Source organism: Streptopelia decaocto, assembly GCF_964273445.1.
Source record: "Streptopelia decaocto genome assembly, chromosome: 2".
In the NCBI taxonomy this organism is placed as follows: domain Eukaryota; kingdom Metazoa; phylum Chordata; class Aves; order Columbiformes; family Columbidae; genus Streptopelia; species Streptopelia decaocto.
Genome location: NC_138655.1, coordinates 145,213,856 through 145,228,179, shown reverse-complemented (window position 1 = coordinate 145,228,179; position 14,324 = coordinate 145,213,856). Strand labels below are relative to the sequence as shown.

Genomic DNA, 14,324 nt, shown 5'->3' with positions numbered 1-14,324 from the left:
TCCTACCAGAGCGTGAAGTAGAATTATTTTTCTAGTCTTAGTAATGTGTTCTAGAAGATGGTACGGCTCTTTTCTCAGAATGATTGGAAATGCATCTTTCAGCTTCTTCAATCTTGTAAGAAACATGTTAAATACTAGAGATACTTAAAGCTTTCTGGAGTCTTTCATGATGACCCTTGTGGCTATTGAGACTGTGAGGTGCTGGGCATGTATGGCATGCAATCGTTTGTATGAACAATTAGTGGAAGAGCTAATTGGTATGTAGTAGTGCCATCTTTTAAAATATGAATACTTGCTTCTTTATTTCAGTGTATGGAGGATGGGGGGGTATTGATTCTTTGGATGCTGGAAATTTGTTTAAAGTGCTTTTTTCTTTGCTTGTAACTTGGCTTTATTATTTGAATGTTTGTTTAAGCGAAATGGTTTTCAGTAGTCTGAATGCCCAAATTGTATTGTAGGAAATTGTTCTTAAGCTGTCTCTTGAGTTTAGACTTACTGATGTAATGTGTGTTTTTCACTTATGCACGTTTAAAAAAAAAAGTCTACTTGAAAATAATATTACAAGCAAATAATTCCCATTCCATTCACTCACAGCAATATCTATCATCAGGTATGATGTTCCTTGCTCTTATCTCTAATGTACAATTAACATTCTTAGGAAATGAAACAGGCTCTTCTTTCTTCAAAACAGAACAAAAAAGTACACTTGACAGTGTGAATTAGACCCATATGTTTGTTTGAAAGACTTCATGTCTAAGATACTTAATGTGATATCCCAGTAACGAGAAGTTCAGACAGCTATTTAGTTGGACCATTTGCTTGATGCGTTTAATATGTTAATATATGACATATCACCTTTGTAGATGAACCGACTAGTCCTAGTATTGACCATGATATTGCACACATTCCTGCTTCTGCTGTTATTTCTGCATCTGCTTCTCAAGCACCAGCTGTAACAACTGTTCCTCCCAGTCCCACATCTCCAATCCCTTTAATTCGGCGACAGCTTTCACATGATCATGGTGAGTGGTGGTTTCTTTTTCTTTTTTTTTCCTTCTCTTTTTTCTTTCTTTTTTTTTCCTTTTTTTTTTTTTCTTTTCTTTTTTTTCTTTTATTTCTTTTTCTCCTCATGCAACTTTTTCCTTTTACACTCTGGAGAACAGGACTGAAAATGGTAAACTCTTTGTTGCTTGAAATGAATCAGAAAAATATGATTCATTTTCTTACATACTCAAATATTTCTATTTGTTTGTAGAATCTATCCGGCCTAGTGTCCTGGATAGCCAGCCTGCTGCAAAAACGGAGAGATCAAAGTCATATGATGAAGGACTGGATGACTACAGAGAAGAGGGAAAATCGTAAGTTCATGAAAAATATCAGTTAATTTGGAGAACTGGTTTTTAAAGTGTATAAGATCTCATTTTAACACTTGTTTTTTTCCCAACAGATCCATTAAGCATGTATCTAGTTTAAAGGGGATTAAGGTAGGTATATATGTATACAGATACTACTGTGACAAGTTGTATGAATTACACAAATCAATTATACAAAGTGATGCATTAAACACAGACATGATGTTTATTGGAATTGCTACTCACCCCATTGTTCTTAATTTTGATTTTTGGTATTTAAATTGATTGTAATGTTTTTCCCCAATTGGTGCTGTATGCATCACCTAAGTAAACGTGGTCTCTTCTTTTTTTTCCAGGCTCACCAAATGGTCCTTTATTTATTTATTTATTTATTTTCATTTTCCCCAGCCTCTGTAAACAAAGCAGATCTATGACCTCCTTTGTAGAAACTTACTAATGAGAGTCTAAGACTCCTGCAGTTTCTCAAAGTAATCTTGAGGTGTATAAGGTTACTATTGTTGTATGGAAACTATAGAGATGATATTTTCCCAGGAGATATTCATAGGGGCTTTTTGTGCTGCATGAGGTGTCAGCTTTTAAAGACAGAAACATCTTGAATGTAGGGATTGTAGAGAAATGTATTTAGAAGTACACTGCGGAGTTCTTTCTGTGATGTTTTCTTCAGGTCCCAGACAGCCAGAAATCTTCAGAAGACTCTGGTTCCCGAAAAGATTCTTCTTCAGAGGTCTTCGGCGATGCATCCAAGGAGGGATGGCTCCATTTTCGTCAGCTTGTTACAGACAAGGGGAAGGTACCTGTCTTTTCTCCTCACCCTGCCCTCCCCAGCACAAATATTCAGCTGCTGAAAACCTCAGAAAAGAAATGCTTCCTGGTTTGCTTTTTTAATTATAATATTTGGATGTGAGCATCAGTAAGGCTGACAAAATTGTAGACCTGTTAGAATTGACATTAGTGAATTCCTCAGCTTCTTTTACAGACTACTCTCTGAACTGGCAGGATTAGAGGAAATAGCCTCAAGTTGCGCCAGGGGAGGTTTAGATTGGATGTTAGGAAAGAGTTCTTTATGGAAAGGGTTGTCAGGAACTGGAATGGGCTGCCCAGGGAAGTGGTGGAGTCACCATCCCCAGAGGTGTTTAAAAGATGTGTAGATGAGGCTCTTAGGGACATGGATTAGGGGTGGAGTTGGCAGTTAGGTTAACTGTTGGAGTTGGTGATCTTAAAGGTATTTTCCAACCTAAATGGTTCTCTGATTCTAATTTTACATTTCAAAGCATCAAAGCAAACTAATTTCTAATGGCTGATTTAAAGTAGTAGGAATCAGGCCCTTGATAATTTTCATGAATGTTGTGGCGCTGAGTTCAGATTAACCTTCAGCACAGGCTAACACTTAAGGAAAACTGGGAGTCTGGAGTTGCAGTGGTGTGTAAATGTGAGTCTGACTTGAATGAATTTTAAAAGGCACGGGCAAGAGTCCACTGGGTATTTTTTTGTGGTATTTGTATTAATGCCACTGTGAAATTTTAGTCACATTCTGTTTCTTGCTGCTGTCACATGTGAACTCAATGAATTATGAGGGAGAGGACAGGAGCAATTCACTCCTGATGCCCTCCATTAGTGTACTTATGTGTAGTCTTTCCACAGGTCATTCTTAAGAATGGTTATGGGTAGGTGGTTGGTCTTTCTGGAGACAGTTGTTTTTTGTTGTTGTTTGGTTTTTGTTTTTAATCCAGAAACAGTCATTGTAACAAATAAGCAAATTAACATACCAGTTGATGTTTTTCAGCGAGTTGGTGGGAGCATTCGGCCATGGAAGCAATTATATGTCGTTCTTCGAGGTCATTCACTTTATTTGTACAAGGATAAAAAGGAACAAGTGACCCCATCTGAAGAAGAACAACCTATAAGCATCAATGCTTGTTTGATAGACATCTCATACTGTGAAACCAAGAGGAAGAACGTATTTAGACTCACCACATCAGATTGCGAGTATCTGTTTCAAGCTGAGGACAGAGATAATATGTTAGCATGGATTAAAGCAATACAAGACAACAGCAACTTAAATGATGAGGTAATCGTATAATATATGCAGGAGCCATAGTTCTTTTAATTAAAAATTTATTGTATTTTGCCATAATTAATACTTGAACAAAATAAATCATTTGCTGTTGAACAAGAGATGAAAATGTGTACAGGAACATACAAGAGAATGAGGTGAAAGACAAGGTAACTGAGTAAATAAACTGAGTTTAAAAAGACTCACATACTCATAATGACAGCGTAGACTTTTGAAATAAATTAATTAATGTAGTTGATTTGACTAAAGATACACTTACCTGTCAAAAATCTTAAAAGATAATTGTGGTATTAGAACCAGTGTGTTCTGTCTTCAGACTTGTATTGCCAAGTGTTGTGTGCAGTAGTTAAAAAGTGAAGCTTTGAAGGATGCCTGTTTCTCTGATTAAATGTTGATATTTCTATGAACCAAATCAGGGGTGTCAAACTCATTTTCACCGGGGGCCACATCAGCCCGCTGTATGGATGTAGGAGTAGTTACATTTATATGGTCCTAAAATTACATTTGGCCCTTTGAAGGCAACTGTGAGGCTGATGTGGCCCCCGGTGAAAATGAGTTTGACACCCCTGAACTAAATGTTAGTGCTGATTATAAAAGGCACACATATCCTATTGTGCATAAAATATCAATATCTGTCCCAATATCATCCTCTGTGCATTTTCATGTTGAGCAAAAGAGGGATATTTTCATGTCTGTGGTCATGCACATCTGCTCAGATTTGAAATAGTTATCCAAAGGAGGATGGATTAATAAATATTATTAGATGGATAAATCATATTTGAATGCATGGCTTGTTTCAACTGTTTGTGTAGTAGTAATTAGTTATATAAGTACTGTGTGCGCATAGGATTGGATTTTTCAGAGCAGTAGAGTGTGTTGAGTTGCATATTTTCTATTTAAACTTGCTTTCAGTTTAACAGGATTTAATCAGACTGTATTGCTTTGGAAAAAGTCTAAATAGCAGCATTTAATTTGCAATTACTTAAGTTTTCTTTCTGTTTTTTAAATATCCTGTCCTTGTTCTCAAGGACTGCCTATTAGTGTTTAAAAAAAACCAAACAACTATTGAAATGCTACTTTTTGTATGTTGACTATTGATGGGAATAGTTATATTCTGAAAGTAAAAAAGTTTGTTATATAAGATTGTAAAGTAGATCTCAATTCATTTTATAGGACACTGGTGTCACTAGTAGAGATTTAATTAGTCGAAGGATTAAAGAATACAGTACAATGATGAGGTAGGTGAATTATATGCCGTCAGTAGTTTTTGTAGTCTGCTTCCTTAGCTTCGTTTTACTGAAGTGATATATCTTGTTTCAGTTCTTCAAGCAGCAAAACAGAACCATCTCCCAAAACACCTCGCCAGAGTCTGAGTATCAGACAGACTCTGCTTGGAACTAAAGCAGAACAGAGGACCCAGAGTCCCCATTCTCCTAAGGATGAGTCTGACAGGAAGCTTCTCACTAAAGGTCTGGATGTTGTGTGTGTGTTTCTTTAGTTCTTTACAGCTCCAGTGTGAGGCCATCAAAGTGCCTTACTCAGGGTTTTCGAGCTCATGAATATACAGATGTAAACCAAGTATTAATCAGGTTTCTTTTTGTAAGTTGCAGCTGTAATCACTCATTGCTTGTAGCTACTTCATTTAGATGTTGTCTTAGATATACTTCAGGTCCTCTCAGATCCCCCAAGCTTTTTATTCAAGTCCTCTCTCAGAAGGTTTTTGTTGTTTTGTTTTTTTCTTTGCTACAGCTCCATGTAGTATTACGAGTAGTAAAATACAGGTGTTGTGCTTCTTGTGATCAAAATTTTGCCAAGCTTTGGAAATATTAAGTGTAATTCATACTTCTGTCTCCAGCTGACTTGGAAATAACAGTGTAAATTCATATTTTAAATATGCTGTTGAGAAACCAGAGCTTTTCGCTGAAGTAGAGAACATTTTTTTGTCTTAATCTTTATAACACAGGAGTGAAACTGTATTATTTTTCCAGAACACAGTTACTACCTGCTGAGTTCCAAAAGACTCTGATATGCTGGCACTGTAAACTTTAAGCACTAGCTGAACTCCATCAAATAATGTCACAAGCTGTTTGTTTGGATTTTTTTGGGTTTTTTTTGTTTTTGTTTTTTTCGAAAGAATGTGTAGGTGTGTGGTATTTCTGATCAGACTGTGTTTGTAGGGATGTTGCATACAAATTCAGGCAACTGCCTTAACAGTCGCTTTTGATCAAACACTTCTGAACAATTCAGTCTTGAATTTAAGCTGTGAGAGAATTCTGGTTTATGTTACCAACAAATGTCCCTTTGCTCCCTCTGTGCTACAGATTACATAACTAAATTGCAAATGTTAGGCAAACGTCAAATCCACTGAAAGAATATTTCCAGAAATATTTGAATGAGAAGCAAGTACTGTTGTATTAGGCGACTTGCAGTACAGGATAAATGGGAATTGTCATAGCATCATTCAATATTCTACATGAATTGCTATAGGAGGGGGAAACCGACCAACTGAATTTTTAATCTGATTTTTGGATAGATAATACTTTTAAGTGTTTGAATTCTGTTTGGAATGATTAAGGAGTGACTAAAATCTGGTAATTTTTGAAAGAGAGAGTAGGTCTACACAAGTGTGAACATGGTTGTATAATTTCATAGGTATTTTGTGCAGCACTGTGATTTAGTAGACTTAATCTTGCTTTACTAAATGTAGATTTTAATTTTTTAAAACATAATTTATGTACCTTTAGTCTTAGAATGGCAAAATTCCACAGTACCATCCAGCTACTTACTTTTCTAAATCTGAGGTCTATGTTCAAATGTATCTTTTTAATCAGTGCAAGAAGGTATGTTTAAGTCAGAATACTGGTAAGTGAGTGATTGTTGGAAGCCGAGGCAGTAAAACAGGTAAAAATGCTGTGGCTGTTACTTGATCTTTGCAAATCTGTTACCTGTATTCACAGTAGCTTTGTGACTTTAAATACTCTATTTTTTTTCTTTGTTTCATTGTTTGCATTATACTTAACAACAAAAAAGATGAGACAAGCCCACCAAAAGACAAGGGGACGTGGAGAAAAGGCATTCCAAGCATTATGAGGAAGACATTTGAAAAGAAGCCATCTGCTGTAGGAACATTTGGTGTTAGACTGGATGACTGCCCCCCAGCTCATTCCAACAAGGTGTGGAAGGACAATTTTTCTTTCCATTGTGTTTTTAAAATACTTTTTGTATTCATTACTTTAAAATACATATGTAACTTTTTTTTTCAGTATATTCCACTGATTGTTGATATATGCTGCAAACTGGTTGAAGAAAGAGGTCTTGAGTATACAGGTATTTACAGAGTTCCTGGAAATAATGCTGCCATCTCAAGTATGCAAGAAGAGCTCAACAAAGGAATGACTGACATTGATGTTCACGATGATGTAAGTCTTTGATCGTGCTGTTTCCAGGTTGAACTCCCAAAAACTTTGGTTGTGTTGTGATTATAGAAATATAAAGCATGTCTGTCCTTTTCTTCTAAATGTGTAGAAATGGCGAGACTTGAATGTGATAAGCAGTTTGCTGAAATCCTTCTTCAGAAAGCTCCCAGAACCGCTTTTTACCAATGGTAAGTTGTTTACGTTACAATTTTGTCTTCAGGAATTACTGTTGAGCAGTTGTCTTGCATCTTTCAGATGATTTGAGAGAAAATCCAGTGGCATCATCCAATCTCTGTAATAAATGCTCTCTTCCTTCTTTAAACAGCAGGGAGTCTTGGTGATCATAGAGCTTAAGAATGAGAGCTGTAAATAGAATTTCTCTGATCGTGAAGGGATTATGAATTTGCAAAAGAACTGAGTAAAATCTGAAATGTCACTGTTCAGTGTTCTATTAAAACTGTTTCTTTCCCACTGCCATCTTATTGCATTCAATGCAATGGGCTAATTTATGATTTCCCAAGGTCATTTTTTTATATATATATACATACATATAGATAGATATACATACTTGTATTCACAAGGGAGTGGGACTGGAGAGATATATATATATATAAACTCATGTATATGATTAATTTCTGCCTTTTTTAACAGATAAATATGCAGATTTTATAGATGCTAATAGAAAAGAAGATCCTGTTGAACGTCTGAAAACACTGAAGAGACTGGTAAGCTGAAATCAGGTGTGTTGTAGGTGCACTACAAAATTAGCACTAAATGTTTAATGTTCTGAATAGTGATTGTTTGTTTCAGATTCATGATTTACCTGAACATCATTATGAGACTCTCAAGTTTCTTTCTGCACACTTGAAGACAGTAGCAGAGAACTCAGAAAAGAACAAGGTATCGGAAACAAAAATATAATGTATTTCATTAAGTACAGGATTATTTCAATTACGGTGGTAATGTATTATCATACGTAAAATTAAGACCTTTGCTATGTTCAAAAGATTTTTGGATTAGAATAAGGACTCCTGCAAAATATGCGCTTGTTTAGTGTGAATCAAGTTTATTCAAACTGGTATTAATTCTTGTGGGAATAACACCTTGCATCTTAACTTTATCCCAAGTCTGTAATTGAGGGTCTTAGGGACTACAGGGTCTCAGCCCACTAAGAATAGCCTGTGTCATTTCCATGGGGTGGGGAAGAGTTGGTTTGCATTAAGTGCTTCTGTGCATGCAGTAATCCTACAGTAAATGCAAATAATAGTATCCCCTTTTTTATCTCTCAGGGAGGGGTAGCTGAATGCAAAGCTGTGCACAATGTGGGTGTGCTTATGGATGCTTACCTCAGGGCAGGTAACATGGTGGCTTGTCACTTGGCTACCACTGTGCAGGGTACAGGAAAAAAATGATGTGATTGATGCTGCATATGGGAACCTGTGGGCTATCTTAAATCATTTAAAAAATCAGAAAATGCCTCAGTTCAAATGAATATGGTAGGTTCAAACATCAGTTCTGCAAATAATACCTTCTAGTTGAATATGAAAGAAAACGATGTGTGTGTATATATATCTAAAAAATATTTAACAAATTACAACCTTTAGTGAAATTATAGCTGACATAAGGAAACGATAATAAATGCCATTTTTAAGTGCAGTGCCTCAAGCGAACCTTTATTTATCATTTTATGGGTTTGTGTGCTGTATAAATGTTATATTCTATAACATTAATATTATTTAAACAAGGCTAGATGAGTGAGGTGATATTATAATTGTACGACTTGTCGAAGGCCACACAGTTCAAGTCAGAGTGAGCATTAGGGACTTGGGTCACTGTGTTTGCAACTTCCTTCTGGTGAGCACAAGGACCTTGCCTCCTGTGGCTTATTGGTTTGTCCTATATCACAACAGTAAACTATAAGTCAGAGAAGTAAGCAAAAATAGAAGGTAAGTATTCTGCTGCTTTCTTGGAATTCTTTGTCAGAAATGTAACGTTAGAAGTAAATGATGTGAATGATTAATGTTGTGACATGATCGGATAACTCTGAGTGTGTCTCATGAATAGATGTGTTGGGTCTATGATGTTGGCTGCTGCCGCCTCCTCCAGAGTAGTTGCAAGATGAATGAGCTCTTTGTCAGTAGGCATAATACAGTATTTGATTACCAGCTTAATTTTTTGTGTGTCATGTAAACATTTTCAGAAGAAAAACCAGCGAACTACCAATGCTTTTATATTAAAAAGAAATTCTTAGAACATCAGTGTTTCTAAACAAAACAAATAGGTTTTATGGGAAGAAAAAAAAAAATCCCCCTGAGAGTGTAACGAATATATCGGAGTTATTGAGTTTTCTGCGCTTGTGGTGCTGTTTACTTGCGAATGGGTTAAGGAAGGTTGAATTCTGAATTGCAGAGATGTTAATGCGCTTATTGCAGCTGCGTGTAAGGAGAGTTTTAGTGTAGTGTAACATCGTACCTGAGTCAATACTGTTTTTTTAAAAGCCTTTTCTTTGTCCTTATTTAAAGTGGTTCTTGGATATTAATAGTGTTGTATTAATGTACTTAGCCCATATTATTGTATTTCTCATTATGAATTTTTGATGTGGAAATATTTCGTTTCTTAGATGGAACCAAGAAACCTGGCAATAGTATTTGGTCCAACACTTGTGAGGACATCTGATGATAACATGACACACATGGTTACGCACATGCCAGACCAATATAAAATTGTAGAAACACTCATCCAAAAAGTAAGTGGATGCATTTCATTATTAAAAAAAAAAAAAATCGTACACAGATCATCCGGCTTTTCTCTTATTGGGCCAGTTTGGGTCTGGTATTTATCCTTCAAACTCCAGGATGTCATTTTTAATAATGTCCATGTTTGATTGTTCCACATTTGGGTTTTGTGTTTCCTGTGGGGTTTTCACCTTTTTTATTTTAAATTGTAGCATGACTGGTTTTTCACAGAAGATGATGCTGAAGAACCTCTTGTAAGTATTGTGTCATAAATATTTGGGTTCTAATTATCTTAGTTTAGAATCTGTTTCTGCTGCCTTTAGAATGTCTATATATTTCTTACTGCATCACTGTATGGTTTGCTTCTTCTGAAGCACCTTTTTAGCTTTCATGTCCTTGCAGTAATGAAATTTAACAAAAAAAAAAAAGTAAGCCATGCCTTTGTTTTAAAAGTATAAAGCAAAGTGGGAAAATAAGCACATGTGAGTAAAGCGTGTCCTCAGGTGAATAATGCCATTTTCTAAATGCTGTTGAATCATAATGAACTATTTGTGAAACGATGATGAAGAGATCTTTGTTTATTAACTATAGACAGCAGTTCAGGAGGAAAACACTGTAGAATCTCAGCCAGTGCCAAACATAGATCATTTACTCACCAACATTGGAAGAACGGGAGTATCTCCTGGAGACGTATCAGGTAACTCGCCCGGACAGTGTCAGTCCATAGGCTAGAATAACCTACTCTGTTAACTCACTGTAACTCTCTCTTCCTATTTTCTTTTACTAATAAACTGTTTTTCTCTTTTCCAAGATATCATTAACACTTCTTAAAGACTTGAATTGTTGATAATCATTCATGATATAATTTGGAAAACTTTGTCTACAGGAATATAATCATTAAAAGATGAGGCTTGCACATACTATTTTATTTATTCACAGTAACCCATGCAATCATCATCGTGAGGTGAAACAGATATGCTACTGTAAAGTGGTTTGTTGTGATGGCAGAAAGAGTGATCTTCGGTGTGTTGTAATATTGCTCCAAAATGTTAGGAATGCAAAAAAAACTTGAGTTATGTTTTCTTGTCAGTGATGGACACCTTAATAAGTATGTTGCAGTATATACTAAAGCTGATTTTCTTCTGTTTATAAATGCCATCCCCTTGTGTCGCTAAGGACAAGCATTGCAGGCTCTTTTTTGGTGACTTTTTCCCCCCCCTCCCCTCACTATACTATTGCACTAACCCAGCATGTTGTATCCCACAAATGTTATCCCTTCGTCTCTAGCTTTTGTTTCAGTTTTCAAAGGGTTGTTCAGCACTTACTGAAACAGTCACTTTATACTAATGTTGTAACAGGCGAAGTGGGAGGAGTCTATCACACGGTGATGTCACTAGTGGATTCTGTGATGTCACTGATGGACAGCTGGAACTGTAGGAAGAAGGAGGACTGTTGCCCACACTGTAGCTGCCTTGTCTGCAGAAACCCCCGTTTCTTGTAAATGGAAAAAAAAAACAAGTTGATCTGTGCTGTAAATTTTCTTTTAAGAGTATTTTAAACAGATCAATGCTACTTTTTAAAAGTTTTTCTGCTGTTTCTTGTTATCTCTGAAGCAGACCCTGAGGAGAAATAGCATGGTATGGTCTACCAGTCTTTCTAGTCATAAAGCATTAGCCATGTGTCCAAAGGGGTGTGGCAGGGGGCTCAGCTCTTTCTTCCTAGGGAGAAAGTCCCTAAAGCTGAACACATCCAAGTTCATGGGTTTTAGTCACTGTGCTAGCCCCTTCCTGCCCCCTTTATAAATGTATAATCTTGGGTTTTGCGAGACAGTAAAACTATGGTGTCCATTTTTCATTTCATAATTGCGCTTGTTGTAAAGAAGTACGAAACCAATAGCTGCTGAAATCTAGCTGATTTTAAAATTATACCTATATGTAGTCAGAGGTGGAGAGATGTGTAATTGGGGTTTTACACACAAAATATTACTTAATTCATGTAAAAACTCACAAAAATAATACGACTACATGATCCATGATTTGTACATAGGGCAGCCAACAGTACTAAGACATTGAATTTTGCTTTGTGTATATTGAATCTCAGGAGAGTACATGGTACGATCCTGAAAAGGTCTCAGCTGCTGTTTTGCAGGGGCTATATATTTAAAACATCGAATAAACATTAGTATTTCTGTTTTCTATTTAGAGGAACAGGGCTCCTTTGCCATTCCTATCATTGAGCTGGTTCTGCCTACAATTCACAGCATCCTTTCATGGCGGTGGCTTTCTGTGGTGCAGCTTGCATCTTTGTGAGCTCTGACTATTCACTCTGTTCTGGTTTTTATTTGCTTCACATTTTGTTCTGTGCTTGTCTTTTTCCATAAGTCCAGCATTGTCTGTGGCAACAGCAAAAAAATTGCACAGAACTGAACAGAATTGTTGGTTTTTTTTCCACAGATTCAGCTACTAGTGACTCAGCAAAATCTAAGGTAAATCATTTTGTGAAATGATAAGCTGCTGAAATGTTAGATGTTTGCTTGCTTTATTCAATTGCTTATGTGCAGATGTACTATAGAGCTTATGTAGAAGTTTTTGAATAAGTGGTAATACTGTTTTCTCATCAAATAGTTTTCAAGTGCCACATTGGAAAAGTATCCCTTGTTTGCAGTTAGCTGCCTCTGCCAAAGCAGTCATCTGTACACATAAAGGGCTTTGTTTGAACTCTTGCAATTTTGAGTGCTTACCTCCTTTTTGCATCTCATTTAGTAGCAGTAAATATGTATAGTGCATTCCCTGTCATTATGGTGTACTAACTCACAGACAGTATTGGTGTTTCCTTGTTTCACTGAGAAAAGCATTGCAGAATTTAACCTTTTCTTCCTCAGAGGGTGATAGCTCCTCCTCTTATAGGAAGCCAAGGGTTGTGGTTTGAGGTTCTTATGCAAAGTCTCCTTAGGAAGCACAGCTGTGCTTGGGAGGGGACAGCCTGGTAGAGGGGAGGAATAAGACTAGAACGTGGGCAATAGTTCAGTCCTCAGTTTAATGACTGAGTTCTCATCTGACCCATGGACACAGCTCTCAGTCTCTTAGGCTGTTCAGTAGCTGCTGATGCTGGATGTCTGTGGCACTGGGTGATGTGTCAGCGTGTAGCTGAGCTCAGTCAGCTGTGAGCGTGTGGTGCAGCGTTCTGCTGGCAGCCACTCCAGGTGTGTCACTAATGCCCCCTTTGAGCTGAGAACGAGACTCTTAGACGTGAGGAAGACATTTTTTACAGTGAGGGTGGTGAAACACTGGCCCAGGTTGCCCAGAGAGGTGGTAGATGCCTCATCCCTGGAAATGTTCAAGGCTGGGCAGGCTGGGGCTCTGAGCAACCTGATCTAGTTGAAGATGTCCCTGCTCATTGCAGGGGGGTTGGACTAGATGACCTTGGAAGATCCCTTCCAACCCAAACTATTCTATAATTAGTGCATCCTTCTGGTTCATTGTTGACATGTTAGCTCTCTGAGGATGCCTGCTGGCTCAGTCACCAAAAAAGCCCAACTCCAGGACAGCACATCCCCCTGCCTGAGCCAGGACACTGCACTGTTTGCAGGTTGCCTCTCACTGACCACCATCTGTGAGCAGTGCAGAGCAGCAGCATCGGCCAGGCCGTGGTCATGGGCCCATGGGCAGTGGTGAGGATGTGCACATCACCTGGGCCAGGAGCTGCTTCTGCTCAGCCAGCCCTGCTTACAGCCAGGCCTGGTCCAGGCAGAGCTCCAGCTGGCTGCATTGCTTGATATCCTTCCTGATGAGAACAACATGTACTTGTTCCCAACCCATGGAAAAAGTGCAGAGCTCACCCATCCGTTATGGGCACAGTGACTAATGCAGGAGTAGGCTCTGCATCAAGAGCATGGGATGGTCCCTGTCATGTAGCAGGATGTTCTGGATACCCATTAATGCTTTTGTTACTGTTGGTTGAATAAAAGTTTCTCCCAACTCTTCCCTGTCCGTGGTCATGTAAACAAATAAGTGCACCTTCACAGAGACTGTCATGGTCAATGACCTTGGCTTGTCAAGTCACATAGCGGCAGTTTTCAACATTGCCAGCACCTCTTTAATTTCTAAGGAGATAGTGAATAGGAATGAAATTCACGCTAAGAAAATGTTGTTTGAGCAAAAATACTAAATGCACTATATCCGTTCAGAAGTTTGCTTTCTATGGTCAGCGCATGTATGCTACAGGAGTGGCCACCCTGTGGCAGAGTTCCCTGTCACGTCAGGCCTGTGATCCTGTGCTTATGGAGCAGAGAAGTACCTTGTTGGACAAGAGCTGAGCAGTTAGTTGATGACTAGTGTGCATTAGTTTTCCCTTTGTCTGTAAGCTTACCATCTTAACTAGAATCTGGAATCACTGGGTGTGCTTTTCAGTAATGATGTCCCAGCGTTTTTCTTAAAATTGTTGCCATGATGATGGCTCTTTCCCCCACTTTTCCTCTCCTCCTCTGTAGTGCTGCATAGTAACAAATGGTTGGGATTTCAAAGACTTTTTGAGCATAGCTCATCAGTGCTGGTCTGTCTTCCTTCCCTCGGTCAGAGGGAGGCTACATACCTGAACATAGACTTAGCCTCAGGTAGCTGGCACCTGAGCTGCTGTTGTTGAGCCCTAGACAGATGTCAAATCTCAGTCCCACTATGGCAAAGGCCTCCAGGCAGCTGCTGTTTTCAGTAGATGCCATTGCTGTGTT

The 14,324-nt window shown here is 37.9% G+C and overlaps 1 protein-coding gene across 4 annotated transcripts in view; it reads left to right on the top strand.

Annotated features, from left to right (window-relative positions):
- The window catches only part of ARHGAP21 (Rho GTPase activating protein 21), a 116,350-nt gene that overhangs the window by 98,672 nt on the left and 3,354 nt on the right, over positions 1–14,324 (top strand). For 3 of the 4 annotated variants that reach the window (XM_082045918.1, XM_082045920.1, XM_082045919.1), the window contains 16 exons: positions 864–1,022; positions 1,256–1,358; positions 1,448–1,484; positions 2,038–2,163; positions 3,157–3,441; positions 4,621–4,685; positions 4,768–4,916; positions 6,478–6,620; positions 6,711–6,866; positions 6,973–7,051; positions 7,515–7,588; positions 7,674–7,763; positions 9,484–9,609; positions 9,811–9,852; positions 10,190–10,295; positions 12,052–12,083. In XM_082045918.1, coding sequence (XP_081902044.1) covers positions 864–1,022; positions 1,256–1,358; positions 1,448–1,484; positions 2,038–2,163; positions 3,157–3,441; positions 4,621–4,685; positions 4,768–4,916; positions 6,478–6,620; positions 6,711–6,866; positions 6,973–7,051; positions 7,515–7,588; positions 7,674–7,763; positions 9,484–9,609; positions 9,811–9,852; positions 10,190–10,295; positions 12,052–12,083 — 1,772 coding nt within the window. The remainder of the gene's footprint in view (positions 1–863; positions 1,023–1,255; positions 1,359–1,447; positions 1,485–2,037; positions 2,164–3,156; positions 3,442–4,620; positions 4,686–4,767; positions 4,917–6,477; positions 6,621–6,710; positions 6,867–6,972; positions 7,052–7,514; positions 7,589–7,673; positions 7,764–9,483; positions 9,610–9,810; positions 9,853–10,189; positions 10,296–12,051; positions 12,084–14,324) is intronic. The other variant, XM_082045921.1, reaches the window with a different exon arrangement.